At 44.5% G+C, this 19118-nt stretch overlaps 1 protein-coding gene across 3 annotated transcripts in view; it reads right to left on the bottom strand.

The window, feature by feature from the left end:
• The window catches only part of LOC119436415 (influenza virus NS1A-binding protein homolog B), an 85829-nt gene that overhangs the window by 30253 nt on the left and 36458 nt on the right, over positions 1–19118 (bottom strand). For all 3 annotated transcript variants that reach the window (XM_037703257.2, XM_037703258.2, XM_049657676.1), the window contains 6 exons: positions 18136–18320; positions 16486–16610; positions 15730–15986; positions 14362–14635; positions 12812–13015; positions 10471–10710 (listed from right to left, as the gene is read on the bottom strand). In XM_037703257.2, the coding sequence (XP_037559185.1) occupies positions 10471–10710; positions 12812–13015; positions 14362–14635; positions 15730–15986; positions 16486–16610; positions 18136–18320 (1285 nt within the window). The remainder of the gene's footprint in view (positions 1–10470; positions 10711–12811; positions 13016–14361; positions 14636–15729; positions 15987–16485; positions 16611–18135; positions 18321–19118) is intronic.

Genomic DNA, 19118 nt, shown 5'->3' with positions numbered 1-19118 from the left:
GTGCTTTTACCCACCCATGACATCACCAAAAATGATTTCACAGCATTAAAATTTGGCCAAGGTTTATAATATTGAAGTAGGCATAAAAGAAATTTCATGAAAATGAACGGAGTGCTTGAAAAATTCATTTTCTTGCAATATGCATACCTGCCAAGTTTGGAGAAACTAAATCCCGGAGATTTTCCTACCGGCGGGGGGTGGGTCAGTCACACAACCCCCCCCCCCCCCTCCCCCAACGTCAATATTTTCAAGTACTGCAGGAGAACTTCACTACAATTTTATTCACCGATATACAAATGACCACATGAACATCAAGGTCTCCCTTTTGCAAGCATTTCGTTGTTGCTAATTTTGCCTTCAAAAATTCTTACAAATTTAATTAAATTCTCGGGTCTTGCGTCCCAAAACCACCATCTGATTATGAGGCACGCCGTAGTGGGGGACTCCGGATTAATTTGGGCCATCTGGGGTTCTTTAACGTGCACCCAATGGTGGGCACACGGGCGTTTTTGCATTTCGCCGCCAAGGAAATGCCGCCGCGGCGACCTAGATTTGATCCCGCAAACTCGTGCTTAGCAGCGCAATGCCAAAGCCACGGCGGGTGTTGAAAAATTCTTCACATAATGTTCAATTGTAAGAAATTCCAATTCTTTCACATTTTGCGAGGTTCATGTTTCCCAGCATCTTGAACGAGCGACACATGAACGAGCGGCACTACTCTGAGCTCACATTTTTCACGATGTTAAATTGCCGCTCGCACTCTGCATTGCTCTGTGCCTGTGGTATCAACAAAATACCAAGCGTCATTTCGGCTGAGCACTACATTAAAAATACTTGATACTTTTCGCGCTAGCGCTCCTTGCTTTTGAAGCCATGATTGACTGTAGGCCTACGTAATGCCAGAGTGGGTGACGCCGAAGACAACGTTGGAGAGTCTAGTGTTGCTAGTTGTGGAATGCGGCATTTGCTGGCTAGCTTAATGGGACTAAGGCCACTATGCCACCCAACATGGTTATGCTGACGGGGTGTCAGCATAAGGAGCGGCTCTGCGGTTTAACGAAATAGCACATGTATAGGGTTTCCCGACTACTTAACAATGTGTTGCGCGATGAACTCCTAACCGGATTAGATTGGGTCGGATTTTTTTTGCCAATGCGGCCTGACGAAGCGCTGGACGCGGGAATGGGACACAACAGTAATTTCTGGGAGATTTTCCTGTCAACCGCACAACCGGAATAAATGGTCCAAATCCAGGAGTCTCCCGGGTAATCCGGGAGACTTGGCAGATATGAATATGCGCCTCCTTAAATGCTCACAAATTTTGCTTTAAAAGTGTACAAATTTGTCAACTTGACAAACGATCTGAAACATATGCAAAAATTTTGCAACTAAAATAAGTAATAACAAGCTGTAGCAATTGGCAGTTTTAGTAATTCCCTTCTTAAATCTGGCAATAATCTATATCCACCATATTAGCATGCTGTGTTGGGTAGGCTCCACTTTGTTGTGCGCTCGCATGAGAAGTCTTGCATTATATTCATGCACAGCCGATTGAGAAAGTTTTTGGAGCACGTAATTCCCGAGAGCTTATTTTTCTTGCTTCCGCGCCACTAAGCCTGGAATACAGGTGAGCAAAGTGTTGGTCGTACAGGGAAGTACCCTTTGCACCTTTCTAATTGAGGGGCAATGCACTTGCTGTAAAACACACACACAAAGTCCCCCCCCCCCCCCTCCCTCCCCCACGAATCTCGTGCTCCAAAAACTTATGCAGTTTGGGGTACTGTATGTCAGTTATGGTATATGCTCATACTATAAAGTTAATTTTGCTAAAGAATGTTGAAAAATACAATTTCATGCTTGTGATTGCAACTATCACTGCATTGTGGTATTGTAAGAAAGCACCAAAACATATTATTGACAAAATGAAAAAAAAAAAAAAACAATGAAAAAAGTGCAGATAATATGCAGCTGAGTAGTGTTAAAAATTGACTATCGCTGTTAGAAATAGCATATCTTCAGTGTAATTTACAGTATACACTAAGCCTCTGCAGTCCCACAAAGCCCTTGCATCCACTATGCAATCATTTGCAATCATGCAAGTGAGAAAGGCTACTGCAACAATAGAATACTTAATATGCGTTTTGATCGTGAACTATAACTGTAGCTACCACTTGAAGCTTTCTTGTGCTGCATGGCCGCTGCACAGTTGGTGCGAACAGGATGTGCGGCCAAATGAGACTACTGAAGGTCTTTGGCACTGCATCTTAAGTGTCATCAGTTGTGCCAAAACGCACAAAATTGCTTAGAAATGTTCCTTTGGTGAACTTCGCAGCATGACTTGCAGCCATTGCAATGGCTTGTGTGATAAGTTGTGATGGCTGCTACACCAAAAAAAAAAAAAAAAAAAAAAAAAAAACTAAATTCATGCGCTAAATGTAACAACACGCATCATATTGTATTGTGGATGGTGAATGCAGTGATCTCCAAACAACGTCTGTTGCAGTCAGAGATGCTGTATATGACGAATAACCTTTAAAAGAACATGTGGGCTTGATGAATACATACTACTTTTTCAAGTTGGTAAGGTAAGGAGAGAAACTGTGGTTAACAACCAATTTGGTCATGTAATGCAATGAACAATTTGACGAGAAGCCCTTTGGCTTCCTAGCCAGAAACAAACCACATTTGCCTTACTTTAGGGCCTAGGCCATGCGAGTATCTGGATGCATGTGCATTTTATTTAGCTATTTACGCTTATTTATGTTATTTGGTCAAACATTTCATAGGATTTTATGTTCAAAAGCCACATTTTGGTGATTAGAGACACTGTGGTGAAGGGTTCTGGACTAACTCTGACCACACAATGTTCTTTAATGTGCCAAAACCTCACTGTAAATTCCGTTCAGTCAAAGTGTACATATGTGTACGCAACTTGGCCTGGGATAATGCAACAATTCTATTCCAATGCCATTCCTTTTTGCTCTTCGTCAGTGGTCAGTGCAGCGCTCTGCTCGCATTATCAGTGCGATCACCTGGCTGGGGAACAGTAGATGATAAATGTGGCATAGAATCAAGTGGAAAGAATCGCTACATTATATACCGACCTTGCTTTCGCCAAGTGAAGTCAAGTGGTGGCATGGAAAAGCTACGGACACTGAGATTCAGGTAAATTAAACCTCCTGCGTACCAATGCGACTCCATTTCACTTCATCGTGCTGAGTAGTGCTACATACAATTAGCTGAAGGCACTACCATGTTCGTTCTGTGAGTAATAGCGAAAGAATAGTTTCCCTTTGTCGTAACGCCTTTAGCTAATAATTAACCTGTGCACATGCTTTGAGCTGGTGATTACATTATTTTTAGGATGCAAAAGAGGAAACATGCTTGATTGCGCAATAGATCAATTACAGTCGAATCTTGATCATTCAAACTCGAAAGGGCCCGAAAATTTGTTCGAATTAAAAGAAGTCCGAATTAAAGTAAGGACTTATTTTTGAAGTATTCGAGCACTATAGCACGATGCACGAACGGTGCGAGTCATGAAATATCGCGTCGCGCAAGCGCATAGCGAGTGCAACCGCCCACGCCGGCCAAAGCTCGGTTCCCGATAACGGCAGAAAACGAAACTTCGTCATGAAATATCGCGGCGCGCAAGCGCATAGCGAGTGCAACCGCCCACGCTTCTGGGAGCGGACGGCGCCTGCATGGCGATGGGCGGGGGTGCGCGGAGACCGTCAAAAGTGAGGGAGGAGGGCGGCAGGGAAGCGGATTTGGCCCCGGCAACTCCACCGCTGCGGTGGCTCCCCTCACCCTCTCTCTCAACTGCCTCGCACCTCCCTCACCTTCAACTGTCTCCGTGCGCGCCTGCCGCTGTGCCGCCACCACTGGTACAGCCGGCCCGGCACAAATTAGCCTGCTCCCTGAAGTTTCGTTCTCTGCCGTTATCGGGAAGCGAGCGTTTGCCGACGTGGGCAGTTTCGTTGGCCGGACTGGGCTGCCGCAGCTGCATTAAGGGGTCTCTCCTAAGGTTTTGCTCTATGGCGGTGTCGGAGCAATGCCGGTCAGAGGTGCCGCCGTGTTATTTGGCGCACTGCTGAGAGCATTGTCGGTTCGCGGTATGTTTGAATTAACCGTAGCAAATGATTTTGCGTTCGAATTACCGAGCGTTTTCGCCCATTGAAATACACATAACTTTGACGGGACCACAGCATCAGTTCGAATAAACTGGCAGTTCGAATTAAGTGTGTTCGAATAAACGAGATTCGACTGTACTTTAATTATGAATATTCACTACAAAAGGCACAAAGCACATCATCCTACGACAATGACTTTCTTTCAATGCAGTCTGTGGTGCCTCAGAATAAACTTATGCAACTTTGATATATTTGTTGATAGTCCATCATAATTCGAGACTGAAGGAGATATAAGTGTTTTGGCATTCCGTCAAATGCACTTTGGTGGAATGCTGCAGGCAAAAAATTAAACCTGTGATCTCGTGCAACATATTATCACATATTATTGCCAAAAGCATATTATTGCGAAATATTTGGCAACCTAAAGGAATTAAAAAAGATTTCGTACACTTTTTTTTTTTTTCAGAAAAATTTGGGAGTTAACAGCCCACAGGTTATGAATAGCAAAATTATAGGTTCAGAACTTTGGATATATGGCCTTTGGAAATGGCAGAGAGTTTCATTCCTTTAACTTGTGTGTGAAGCAGCTCCCGAACCTTGATGACCATTTACCACAGTGGTCTGAAGCACAAATACCATAGACTACATGTGGCCCACAAAGGTGTTCTATGCAGCCTTCTATGTAGCATGATTTCAAATATGCAGCCCCTGCGCTCCTGCCTAAGCCTTATGTAACTCCCACCCATCCAACCACTCTAAGATTCCATGGTTGAGATCGAAGGGACCTAGTGTACAAACCAAAATATAGGTCAAGTAACTTTTTTTTTTTTTTTAAGGGGGCCCTGAACCACCCCTCGGGCTTGGTGAAATACCATAGTCCGCGGGTAGCATATGCTGCTGTGAATATCTGCGCCAAGTTTTGCTGTCGTACGCGGTGCGTGGAGCTCGCAAGCGGAGCACAAAGTCGCCTTTCCCTCAAATGCTCTCATTTCAACAAAAGCCATGATCCTAATTTCTTTCTCCGTGCTTTATTTCATAATAAAGCACATTCCTATACGCGGCTGCCATGGGTCGCTGCAGTCGGCTACACCGTGACCACTGCAAGGTGCTGCCACGAGTCCACTGGCTAAGCGCACTGTGGCTCACTGAGGACAACCGCGTTTGGCTTACATTTAGCATGCCGTAGGCACAAAAATCGGAAGTTGTGGCGTCTACGTTAACATCCAACATGAAATTTGAACTGCATGCCACGGTGACATTTTGAAGGCAGAGTGTTGTGGCCCTGCCTCACTCCGCTGTAGACTTCGCAGTACAAGGTATTGAAGAAACGGGAGCACAGCGGAGACTGTGCTTGATTGCCAATAACTCCGCTTCTGCTGCATGCATTGAAGTACTTTTTGTGGCCAAGTATTTCTGAAATAGGCTATTTTCACTTCAAATGTACTTCTCCACTTCGATAAAAAGTGCTTCAGGGCTCCTCTAAATACTACTACAAAGGAAAAGTGTCGCTCCACCATCTTATACAGATATCTCTGGCCCAATTTCAATTGTCATATGGCAACTACGAAAAAAAAAAAAAATGAGGTAGGAGGGGGGAAAGGGATGTCCGTTTTGCTGCTGCAAATTCCACAACCTTCATGTGAATGTGCCTTTGACCGTTTTGGTGTACGCAAAATGAGCAGGTCTCAGCCCCACTTTAATTCTGCATTTGAAGACAATGTGATAGAATACGCAGACTTTCACAGAAAACTATTCTGCAGGTGTCTTGCTGTTCACACTGAACTTGGAAACATTACTATTTCTCCTGGTGTTGGCAGTGATGACCTGCTACAAAGCTGCTCAATTTGCTCCAAAGTACAGTATAGACCACTTATAACGTAACCGTTTATAGTGCAGGACCGGACATAGTGCGGTCTTTTCAGACTCCCGCTAATTTTCCCATAGCACTCCATGTACACACGTATCACTTAGAGTGCAGTTGCGGGAAACGAAATACCGGTTACAGTGTGGCTGCCTGGGAGTACGGACGTCAGCAGAGACGGCGAACGCTCCCCTCAAACGGGCGCCCCAAGGAGTGCTCGAGGAAGAGAGACGAAGTGGAGGAGAAGGGCACGTGGTGCTAACGAACAGCCAGTGAGGCTGAAACCAGAATCTTGAGTGCGAGTCGTGAAATATCACGGCGCGCATAGCGAGGAGGGCCACGAAACTGCCAACGCCGCCAAACGCTCACTTCACGATAACGGCAGTAAACAAAACTTTAGGGAGCGGGCGGCGCCGGCACTAAACGGTGAAGGGGGCACGCGGAGACCGTGGAATGTGAGGGAGGAGTGCGGCAGGGAAGCGGATTTCGCCTCGGCCACTCCGCCGCTTCGGTGGCTCCCCTCGCCCTCCCTCGTAGCTCCCTCACTTTCGACTGTCACCGTGCGCGCCCTCCGCCGTGCAGGAGCCGCCGCTCCAGCCGGCCCGGCGCCAGCTCCCTGAAGTTTCGTTTTATGCCGTTATCGGGAAGCGGGCGTTTGCCGGCGTGGGCAGTTTCGTTGGCCGGCCTGGGACAGCGCCGCTGCTTCCCTCTGCGACGTAGCCGCAGAGTGCGAGGTCAACACGGGAGTAGAAAGTAGAGGAAGCATAAAGGAGATAGAACGGTTCACTGCCATTTTCTACGCGTGGCTACGGTAGCGTGGCTGAGACGTCGGCACGTACACTCATGTTCCGGCGCAACACAGAACCGGCGACTTTGCCATTTGAGAGAGGGTGAACTTTCCGCCACGTTTTTTTTTTTTTGTTTTGTTTTGTTCGCGCGCGACATTGAGGGGTCTCTCCTAAGCTTTTACTCTATGGCGGTGCCGGAGCAATGCCGGTCGGAGGCGCCACCGCGTAAATTATTTCGAATTAACGAGATTCGACTGTAAATTGAATGCAAACGTTCTAGCCGCATTCCTCGACTGTCGCATACGCGTCCCATACGCGTAGCGGCTCGGTGCATGTTTTGCATATGTGCGGGCCTTGAAAATTGTTGCTTTGGTTATAGTTTGGTACCGCTTATAGTGCGGATATTCGCGACTCCGGTGACTTACGTTATAAGCGGTCTACACTGTACATTGTTTTATAAAGCAGCAATGTTTCTCTCTTCACTGGAGAACTTGCATTAGTCAAAAGCTGGCAAGCTTTCTGTGCTTTGCATGGAGAGAAAAATAATGGGATGAACAAGCGATGCGGACTAGAGGCCAATGCGACTTGACAACCTAAGAATCCAGTAGAAGCTCCTCCAAGGCATAGTTCCTGAGGGACGCCGATATTTTTACTTGTGGAAGTGCATCTTAGACTGCTGTGTTACTGTTACTATTTTATGCAAAGCCATGATGTTAAAGCAAAGTGCTTATAAGTGGCCATAGTTTAAACTTTCAATTTTACAAACCTGTTGCCATGAGTTCTAACCCTCCTACTGCTGTTGTTCCAAACCACTAATAATAGAGCACATGCAGTAAACGCAACAGATTTTATTGCCCGGTTATTAACCACTTCATCTGCAATAAAAACATTGATTTAAATGTATCGTACAATGCACAGCAAGAAAATCCACAACAGTTACTGCATTGTTGGATGGAGGTGCCAATCGCGAGCACACATGCTAACAGTAAAGCAATGTCTTTTGGTGGTGGCAAAGCAATAATGCTGTGTAACACCTTGAGGATTGGATCTTCCGTGTTGTCACACACAAATGAATGCGAGATGATTCAATAAAAAAAAATGAAGATTCAGCATACACATTCAGACGAATGTGTATGCAGTATTCAAGGGATACGAGATAAGACGCATGATGTATCGCAACTTGTTTGCATTGGCAAAGCAACTGTCAGTGAGACAATCAGGGATATGAGCACTTTCAAAGTGGGAATCACTAAGCTTTCATTGTGTCGAAAGGCAACTTCCAGAAGCAATATTGAAGGATGTGCAGCCAACCGCCATTTGCAGGTACAGTGGAATCTCGATCATACGATCACGGCTAATACGAATTTCCGGATAATACAAATTTTTCTGTGGTCCCGGCCAAGCCCCATTACTTTGCAACGTGCTAGAGAACGGTTGTTACGAATCGATTTTCGATCCGCGTCGGTTGATACGAATAAACGCCGCCCAACTGACGGCCGCGAAAGAGAACAGCGCGCAGTCACGCGCTTTCTCCCTTTCTGTTTTGGTACGGAGACGCGGACACGGCTCCGGACAGCGCGGAGCCCGTGACTGGGCGTGAACAGTTTGAAGCGGTGGCGCTTTTGTTGCTTTTTTATTTGCGCTTTGTGGGGAAGTGCGGCCGCCGCAGTGAGCGAAGGTTCAGTGGTCTATCGCTTCAACGAAAACTGAGCAGCGTAAGCACAGCGCATACGAAGGTCAGAGCCGTGCGGAGATCGCTTTCAAGATACGGTGTGCACGACAACACCGACAGCCAGCACAGGCCCAAAGTACAAGAACGCATCTGTTGCAGAGTAGAAGCCCCCCCCCCCCCCCCCCTCTCTCCCTCCCACGCTGCCTTCCCGCTTTGCTCCTTTCACGTGGGAGATTGCGTCGCCAGTTACCCTTGCGTCCGGTTGCAAGATACGCATTTGGTGTCGCAGCACAGTCGCCCCTCCCCCCTCCCTTTCTCCCTCCCTCAAAGCCTTTCGCGTGACGGAAGTCACGTTTGCTCTCGGCTGTGCGTTCGCTCTCCATGAATACGCGCGTCCCCCCCGTGCGTTTTCACTCGCACATACGGCGCGCGGCGGCGATTTTATCGCCCTTGGACTCATGCTCCACATCCCCGCATCGCCCTCGTTGATCTCCTCTCCCATCGTTGGGCGCACCTCGTTGAGAAGCGTGCTCGCTACCGCCCTTGTCGGCAAGATTTTCACGCGGAAGCCAGATTATAACCAGTATTTCGTTTCATGCGGCTGCACTCTAAGCGGTATGCGTATACATGGAGTTCTATTGGAGGGTAAACGGGAGTCGGAAAAGGCCGCGTTGTAGCCAGTTCTGCACTATAAACGGTTACGTTATAAGTGGTCTATACTGTAAATGCTCTTTACGTGCTTATGCCTGAGTGAGTTCACCTCTGGCTCTTTAATTTAGCCAGTTTTAATTGTGTTTCAATGATACGAATTTCGGCTAATACGAATATTTTTCGTAACCCCGTGAGATTCGTATCATTGAGATTCCACTGTATGTGAAAACAAAGACTATTACAATACTCTTGACGGTTCTCTGTCTTTCGGCGTTGCAGATTAACTTGTTTACAAGGACGCAATGCCATGTCGAAAAAAGTCTTTCCTTTTTTTGCCTAATTGTTTGCCTAACTGGTTGACACTTGTACATGAATTTTCAGATTTGGATGGCAGTGAATTTGCTGCTGCCATACCTAGGTTGTCAAAAACGATAAACTTTTTCACATTGTTTGCACACAGTAAACTGCCATCATTGGAAAACAGCACATTAAGAACAGGGTTTGTGATCACTTTGAGTGGCTGGCCAGTGATAACATGACATCTGCAAGCTGGCATCCGAGGTGCCCTGTGCACACCGCACACTGCCCGGTAACATGGTGATGGAGGCCTTCAAAACAAATGTTGCTTCAATAATGCTATGGATGTCACTGACAATGTGCTGTGGGATATCAAATGCAACAAGCAGCCATCCTCGGACAAGAATTTGGAGTGGTACGATGAGTCGTGTATGGTTTTCACTCAGATGACTAATGAGTAAACTTACAAAATACATACTTGTGGGTAAATGTCCTGCATAAATTTTTCTTTAACCACAGGGCAAAAAATTGACCTGTATTCTGGTTTGAATTACATTTCGAATAATACAGTATATTCTGTGTACATGGTCTACACCTGGTGAGAGTTAAAATGCTTGGTTAAGCAGACTCAGTGTAACGTGTACACATTACTTATCTGATGTTTCAATCCCTTTATCCCTCTTCCCGTTGTGCAATAGCGAAGACAATGTGTGCCCATCTCAGATTTCTGGCGTTTCTTTCCCCTTTGTTTACTTTTGTACAGCACCCTGCCCATCATCTTTCTTAAAAACAGACTACATGAACTAATCTCAAGAATTTTATAGAACACCAGTTTCACCAATGCAGATAGGTGTTCGATGAAGCTTTCCACTATGGTGAAGACATTTGATGCTGTGGATGAAAGCACTAAGCACAAATGATGCTATAAAATTGGCATATAACTCAACCAAGAGTAAAGGTAAAGAGAAGTGCCAAAAGACCTGTGAGGGGCACTACATCCATTGAGACTCTGCACTGACACAAGATGGCAGTGGAGCCGTGGCCCAGCCAAATCGCCCTTACACCTACCAGCATTGGATCGTGCAACAGGCATGGGTGGCAGAGTGCTCCAGGTCAAGCCGTTGAACACCTCAGCTGATGCCAACTCCTTGGAGCCATCGCTGCCTCCTATCACATAGACGAGGCCATGCAAAACGGTGGCGTCAACACGACCCCTTGGGGTCTGCATGGGGGCCAAGGAACTCCAGCGATTTGTGGCCAGGTTGTAGGCCTCCACAGTGCGCAAGCACTCTCCACGATCATATCCACCTACACATAATCGAATGGCAGAAAGAGCTAGTCACAGGCTGCTCTAGAAGTACATGAAGATGACATATGCGACTTGGAAAAATGAAGCCACTTGCATAACATGAACTTATGAGGCTGAAGTAGCAAAACATGTTGAACGTTAGACAAGTGAGTAGCAGCAAGCTGAACAATGGCAAGCAATGAATATTTATCTTAAATAACAATTGCAAAGAAGTGCCGCCCATTCCCCTCAACTACTCATGATGTGCTCAATTAAGCTAGATTTACATGACAGACAATATTGCTGGTTTAGTCCATGGACAAGCGTGACACGGTCCAGCAGCACTTAATTCCACCATGCGCAAAGGCAATGCAATTGCTGGCATCATTCTCGGTGCCCGACAAGAGCACTGCACTCAAGCAAGTGCCGTCCATATAGCAGCTACCCTTCTTGAACAACATTTGCAAGCATTTAAGCATGCGATTGTTGCTATACTCAATTAGACGTTTGCCTTTTTACTTTTTGATTTCATTCAACAGGATTAGAGAGCTATTACAGTTGACTTCCATTAATTCAACCTTTACAGGACTGACGGAATTGATCAATTTATCGGGTAGGTCAAATTAAAAGAGCAGCCAGCAAAAAAAAAAAACACCACTGTTTCATTTGGCACCTTTTACCCAATTATAATGAGCATCCACTCTTTATTGTTTAGACTATAAACCCATATAGACTGAAATGCAACGCACACCCAATTAGAAAAAATATAAAACCTGCAGAGTTTACCTCCACAGAATCTAACTTTATGTATGCTTAATGTCCTTGGTCATCAACCTCGAGCAACATTTTATTTTTGCCCATGGGCACCAGTATTAGATTATGTGGTTTTACGTGCCAAAACCACGATCTGATTATGAGGCACGCCGTAGTGGAGGACTCCGGAAATTTGGACCACCTGGGGTTCTTTAACGTGCACCTAAATCTAAGTACACGGGTGTTTTCGCATTTCGCCCCCATCGAAATGCGGCTGCCGTGGCCGGGATTCGATGGACACCAATATGTCAACAACCATGCAGTCATTGCAATTGATATTCTGCAGTTCTCAAACTACTTCACTAAAATCGTGAATGGGATGGTAACCCCCGCTAGACTAAGTACTTCGCCAATCCATCCTGCGACGCATGCAAATCGTGATGCCTCTGCTGCCACTAGCTTAGAATGTAAAATAACATATTTTGAATGAGCTTTTGCAATTAAAGCCTGAAAGCAGTGCTCGGTGCATTGCCGTTGCCTTCCTGTACAAAAACTTGTTTTGTTGCAGTCTTGAATGGTGACGATGACAATGGGCCTGATGGTAGGCTGGTGCTAATGCTGCAAATGCAGCTTTGGTTTTGTATCTGGTAATACGCAGGAAGCTTTCAGCCCAAATTTATTAGGAAAAAGGTGCATGCTAAAGTCAAACAAATACTACTAATTATTCACTGTGAGCTGCCACCTTTGCTTCGAACTGTGCCAAAGGCAGGCCGGAAATCATTTTTGGCAGAAGACAATGTGTCTTCAATGCAGTCACTATCCCCTAGCGTCATTAAGAAAGACACTGCTGCCATTGGGGTCACCATTGGGGTAACCATGTGGGTCAGCAGGCGTGTGTGTGTGCTGACCAGCCAAATTTGATTTATCTGGCAAAGGCCAATTTCAGAATCCAAATAACGAAAGTTTTCGTGCATATAAATGGCGCTGGCTAGGATCGTCAGTCGGCCTCAAATTAACAAAATCGAATTTACCCGAGTCAAATTAATGGAAATCTACTGTATTCGCTATTTAAATTTAAATTCTGGGGTTTTATGTGCCAAAACCATGGTCTGATTATGAGGCAAGCCATTTTGGGGAGATTCCAGATTAATTTGGCTCTTTAATGTGCATCTAAATTTAAGTACATATGCGTTTTTGCATTTCACCCACATCGAAATATGGCCATTACAGCCAAGACCAAACTTGTAACCTCAAGCTCAGGAGCAGAACGACATAGCCACTAAGTTACTGCGCTATTTGCATGCCACCACTTTTAATTTTTAAATTATATTATATTGTGACCAGCTGGTCACAGCTGTGGGTACTTACCGCAAACAAGCAGCCTGCCTTGTAATTCAGCTGTTCCCATGCCACACCGAGAGCTCATCATGGGAGGCATTGTGGTGTATCCCGCCACAGTGTTGCAAACCTCAGGTGAGCTGTCGCCAGCGCTGGCTGGACCATTGAGCCTCTGCACCACTGACAGTACGATCATGGTGCCTGACACAACAGCCAGACCCATCGTACTGTGGGCTGCAAAGCAAAGCACAGGTTTAGGTGGAGAAAACTAATTTACAAGTATGTGCTTGTTCACACAATGCTAATGACCTGGACTTAAACTTAGGAAAATACATGATATGACAAACTTTTTCATTTCCCTATCTGAATTGCGATGATCACCTGTGATTTAGTTAATTTTGTTTTGCAGTCTCTAATTAATGGAGCCCTTGTGAAAAACAAGAGAAAACCATCACCTGACAGTGAATTCATTTTCATGCAGTGTGCAATGCTGCTGTTGAGCGACGAAAAATGCCATCTGTTTAGTGGAGGATGCAATGCAGTGTTTGCCATCTGTCATGCAGGTACAGAAACCACACTGTGTGCATCCAATTTGTGCTCATCATCTCATGGATATGTTCTGCATCAGCAGCCAAATGGAACAGGAAAATGCTACCAGGAGATGAGCTCATGAGCCACAGTGATGACAAAAGCAGCTGGCACCGTGTTGCCGCAGCATGTCGCCTTCACAAACGCATATTGCGAACAGCGTTACAATGATCAACCACTACACCATTGTAACAAACAGCAGCCTAGCATTGGCTGGCCGTGATGATGGTACACATGTATGCATGCCGCTTTGTGGCAGCGGCCTCGAGCAGCAGGCACCGTCTGCGCCAGAAGCGTTGCTCTCAAGGTGATCCCATCCACATGTCCCAACACTTTTGATCCTGTAATTACTGATCAAGGTTCTTTCTTGCGGGATTCCATTAATTAATGCTTCCTGGCAAGGTGCTATCCACCAGGACTGTTCTAGAAGGTGTGAAGCAATTTTCGCTGATGAAACAACAATTGTAACAAAATTCTCAATTTAACTATGGTTTTCAATGCAAGTATGACTTATTATACTGAGGTTTGTTTGACTGTAACCGCATGCTTATTTGAGGCACAAAACGATGCAGTCTATAGTTGAAGCTTCAATTTAAAAACTATTGATGTTATAAAGCTTTCAAGAGCTCACTTTCACCAAAATTCATGGATGGCTCTGCCCACCCTCACATTAAACATTAATACTTTTGTGGAAAGTGTAAACCCATGAACTGCATTAAATGAACCAGTGCCAGCAACCCATCTGGCATTGTGCATGTTATGTGCTTTCAGTAATGCCAAGCCAGGACGACTAGAACTGTTAGCAATCCCATCGGCAGTTGCAAACAGGGAGGCAATGTGGAATATGAACAGAGTGTTTACAATAGAGAATAGTAGAGCAGTGCATGTAAAAATATATGGGTGAAATTATCTCTAATGCTCCTACATTGTGACCAATGCTTTATGCTACATATAGCCATGCCTCATCTACCAAATAACATCAGCTGACTCACCTCCAGTGGATGTAGTTGCAATGATCTTCCAATCACGATCTTCCTCATCAGATGATGAAGATCCGCTGGAATCTGAGCGGGTGTAAAGGAACTGACGCGGCTTTGCTGGCGTTGTGATGCCCGAGCGACCCTTAGTCTTACTGCCTTTTGGTTGCGACAGCCGACGGGAGAGGCGCTTGTAGTCTTGGATCAGCTCAGTGTCCTTTGCATCTCCAGTTTCGATGTCATTGCAGTCATGTAAGGTGCGGTCAAGGTTCAGGTAGAGCATGTGGACCTAGAAAGCAATCTAGCTGTTTTACTAAATAACAAAACATGCAACACAGATTACCGCATTCCTGCAACCAAGGCGCCCGACTACCTAAAAAGAAATTTTCCCTGCCAGACTTTATCAACAAAACCTCCAAATTTTTTAACTTAAAGAATTAATAGGTCTCGAGGCCTAAAAATTAAAGCCCATTTAATGACACCAAGGCATGGCAATCCATTGACTGCAATTTTCTACTCTCAAGCAAATTTGGTACTCCAATTGGTATCCCAACATCAGCTCCAGACAAACGCAGGCAAATGAGTGGAGCCCAAATTAATGGAAAACATAATGATGCAAGCGGATTACTTAATGTCTTCCTCAAGATTTTTCAAGGCATTATTTTCTTGTGACTGCATTGTGGTTAATTTTGAACAATGAAAAAGCAAGTAATTTAGGTGCAAAATGCTCATACAAGTGCTTAGTTTCGTACATCGATGTACTGTGCCAGAGGTTAACAAGAAAACTTCTTTACGTTCACAAGGGACTGAAAAGTACTTTTGGTTATGATAAGTACCGATAGCTGACCCATCAGAAAAGCCCCTTTAAAGAGAAATTTATACAAAAACAAAAACGGCCAAATGTTCTAAGTTAAATTGATTTTCTGCAAAAGAAAAATAAAGATTGCTTTCACCCGAGTCTCCTGTAATATTTAATGTTCTGACTGTAATTAAAATTTGAGCTATCATGGTTGCTTCAATCTATTCAGAGGTTATGTATTCAGGGACCCCTATGATTACATTTTTACATACTTATGCTGACCTAGAGCTACAACAAGTAAAAGCATGCCATATTTGCAGCTTTGTGAATTGTAGAACAGGCTTCTTGTCACTTGCAGTCTACAACTAACAAGAAAGGCATTGTTGCAAGAGTGAAAACTAGGTTCTTAGTTGATGACAAACAAAATTACATCTAGTTTTTGATTTGGACAGTGTGGAAAGCAGCTTCACACTGACAGGTCATCACAAGTAGCAGCGACTGTTGCACTGAGAGATCCAGCAAAGAAATGCATTCCTACACCTCGCCATGCTGTGTTAATTTGATAACCAAAGCTTTTTAATAACCTTCTCAGTGAGGGTCTCCATGAGGACTCCCTCCTGGTCAAAAGAAGAGCGCATCCAGTCGAGAACCATATGGCATAGGTGCTTGTTGTTTGTAGCATCCATCTCACAGCTGCTGTGCTGCACTAGTTCTACTTGGATGTGGGGCAGGCTCTGCAGCTCCTTGCTCTTCACCACCTCGGCTATGTTCTCTCGCAGGTATGCATCAACTTCTGCGACTAGCTCCTGGTCCATGGACTCCACCAGGATGGCCCGCACTCCTGCACGCGTGGCAACCAAGAAAACTCTACTATCCTTCCAAGGCATAAGTGCACGTTTGTGTGTGCATGTGTGTGCGTGGGGGGGGGGGGGGGGGATCATTTATGAGAAGTGTTGGACAACTGCTCCAGACATGGACAATCTTCATTACAAGTGCTGCAAGAAGTGGCCCAAACTGCCACAGGCTGTTGCAATGACAGGTAAATGAGCTAAACACCACCATCCTTAGAAACGTGCACTGCCTTAGAACTGTGTCTTATAAAGGTGCTGCCACATGCATACGACATGTGTAGGTCCGTGAAAAGGAGAAATCAGGGAGAAGGTTTTGCTCAAAGTGCCGTTAGCAGCAGACACAGTAAAATAGAAAGATAATATGCATAATTAAATTGCTCGCCCTGAAATCGCTTTTCCACTACTCCTTGTCGATTATGAGCAAGACCCTTAAGCATCAATCACGTTCATCTACTGCTACCCTAAGTACATCAAGGAATGTACACTTACCTGTGCAGTTGTCAGGGGTTAGGTGTTCGACAAGGTACTTCCCACAATACTTTGTCACTGGATGCACCTTTAGCTTCGCAGCTGCCAGGTACATGGCTTTCATTTTTGATTTGGGTACTTCCAGCCTGCATGTCAAAACTATAGCTTAAACAAAGTCAACTTTAGAGATAGCAAATGCAGGTTTTAAGGCAATTCCCTGCAAGTATCACTGCACAACACAGCTAATATATTACATTGCACTATTCTTGTGTAATTACGACTGCCAAAATACAAAGGCCGAAAAAAAAAAAAATATTCCCCTTTATTCATTGCTCACCTACATCCAAATGACAATACTCTGCTGAAATACACTCGAAACTTGCAATGCCGAGTAACCTTTGCTACATGTGCTCAAGTAATGATATCCCCAGGAAAAAAAGAAACTGATTCGAGTACTACTTGCAATGTTCTATTTCCAAGTACTATGATGCTACCAACTAGCCTGCAGATCTCAAGCCTTACCTTGAATAACAGACCAAGGTTCATTTCCCGATGTCTAGTTTTGATGGTGAGTTTATTTAGGTGGCAATAATTTAGGTGGCAATAATATAATTAATACAGGTGTCAATGCACAACCCAGCTCACATTTACACTTTTTTTTCACTGAATTATATAAGTGCACAGTCAAACTGACAATTTATTTAGACACGAAGTTTAACACAAAAGCTTACAAAGGCGCAAAATTTGTACGTCAATTCTACGCGAGCCAGGTTTGACATATCTAGTAAAAACCAATATCGACAGTAACAAATACTATTTGGCGTGTGCTAATATCTCCATAACTTGGGTAACAATTTTCCTACACCTAAAAATTAAGCAGACTTATCCATTAGCAAAGTGGGTAGAAATGGCAGTGTGCCTACTCTTAAAATGATAAGATATACATTTCTTTTTCTGAGAAATTATACAAAACAAAGTCAGCAACAAAACGGTCAAGCAAATTAAGAATGACAGTCACCCATTGTTCAGTCTTATATGAAAACGTTTTTCTTCTAAGAAAAGAAAATCAAAAGCAGTGGCAGTACTTGCTTCAACACTAAAGAGGAATAGTATGCTAGGCTGTATAAGTGAATGACACTTCTGCAATAGCAAAGCAGCCACTCTTGCTCAACTAAATGACAATAAAAGAGGATTGCATTTGACAAATGGTCACTGTGTTTATATTTTTGCTGACATGATTACCAGGAGCAACATGCAATGGTGCCTGCCTCGACAACTATATAGCACTCAGTTACGGGGTCCAATTATCTTCCCCTTTGAACAGTGTAACATTATCTGCTCAGGCCAAGGTGAGCATGCATGCATGGTAGTGGTGGTTGCCTGTCTTGTAAGGTTTTCACTCTCATCATGCCCTTCCAAGAGCTGGAACCTAATGTGATTTTTCATCAAGCTCGCAAATGTGATCACTAGGCATGTGTTTAAGGACACCCATCGGCGTACAGCAAGGCGAATTCGTGGCATTTGGCATACGAAGTGCTCTGCATTGGCAATGCACTGTCCAAGACAGTTGGTTAAAAAACAAAAAAAAGTAGTGAAGGTGAATGATGTGAGCTTAAGTGCCTCATGTCATGTGAATGCCTCCTTAAGAATGACATGCAAGAATAAACACACCTGGATGTGTAGGCATAGTCCACAAGGCGTTCAAAAGCACTGATGTCAAAGTTCCCATTGATCTTGCACTGGTTCTGCAGAGTGCCCTTGGTTTTCTGGGCCAGCAGCTCGAACAGGTAAGGACTCACACTGGCCACCACAGCACGATGTGCATATATCTCGTGCATGTCCTGACCCGAACCGACCTGTATGGCAATAGGACAGCACTTCCTGTCAATTGGACCTAAACACATTTGGTTACTTTCTCGTGAACATTTGCCATAATTGCCTCATCACTTGCTCGAGTATACTAATATGCAATGGTTGTGAACCAAACAGAAACCTGCATGGCTATGCAACATACAAGACCTCGAAGCTTGCATAAGGACACTCTTAAGTACAAAATTGCAAAAGCCACAACACAAACATTAGGAATGGATTTTCTGGTTTTCACCTCTATTCCCCTACCTCGAATTAAAAAAAACAAACTAAAAGATAGAAAACAAGAACAAAACATAGGCCGGTTTAGTTACAAAGTTACCAATTTATTGCATGAATACTTACTTTCTCCTGAAAAAAATAAATAAAAATAAAATAAAAATAGAACATCATTTGTTAAGGCTTAGCAATGGAAGCCTTAGTTTTCAAGGAAGAAAATTAAAAATTGCATGAGTTTAAACACACAAGCCAGAATAGCTGCATATCTGCATATCATGTGCATACCTGCCAAGTTCGGAGAAACTAAATCCGGGAGACCTACCGACTAGGGGGGGGGGTCCAGTCTATTACCGTTTTATTTACAGATATACAAATGACCACATGAACACCGAGGTCTCACTTTTGTAAGCATTTCGTTGTTGCTAATTAAATTCTCGGGTCTTGAGTCCCACAACCACTATCTGATTATGAGGCACGCCGTAGTGGGGAACTCCGGATTAATTTTGACCACCTTGGATTCCTTAACGCGCACCCAATGGACGGCACATGGGCATTTTTGCATTTCA

Source organism: Dermacentor silvarum, chromosome 1, assembly GCF_013339745.2.
Source record: "Dermacentor silvarum isolate Dsil-2018 chromosome 1, BIME_Dsil_1.4, whole genome shotgun sequence".
Taxonomy (NCBI): domain Eukaryota; kingdom Metazoa; phylum Arthropoda; class Arachnida; order Ixodida; family Ixodidae; genus Dermacentor; species Dermacentor silvarum.
This window is presented reverse-complemented; position numbering and strand designations above follow the sequence as displayed.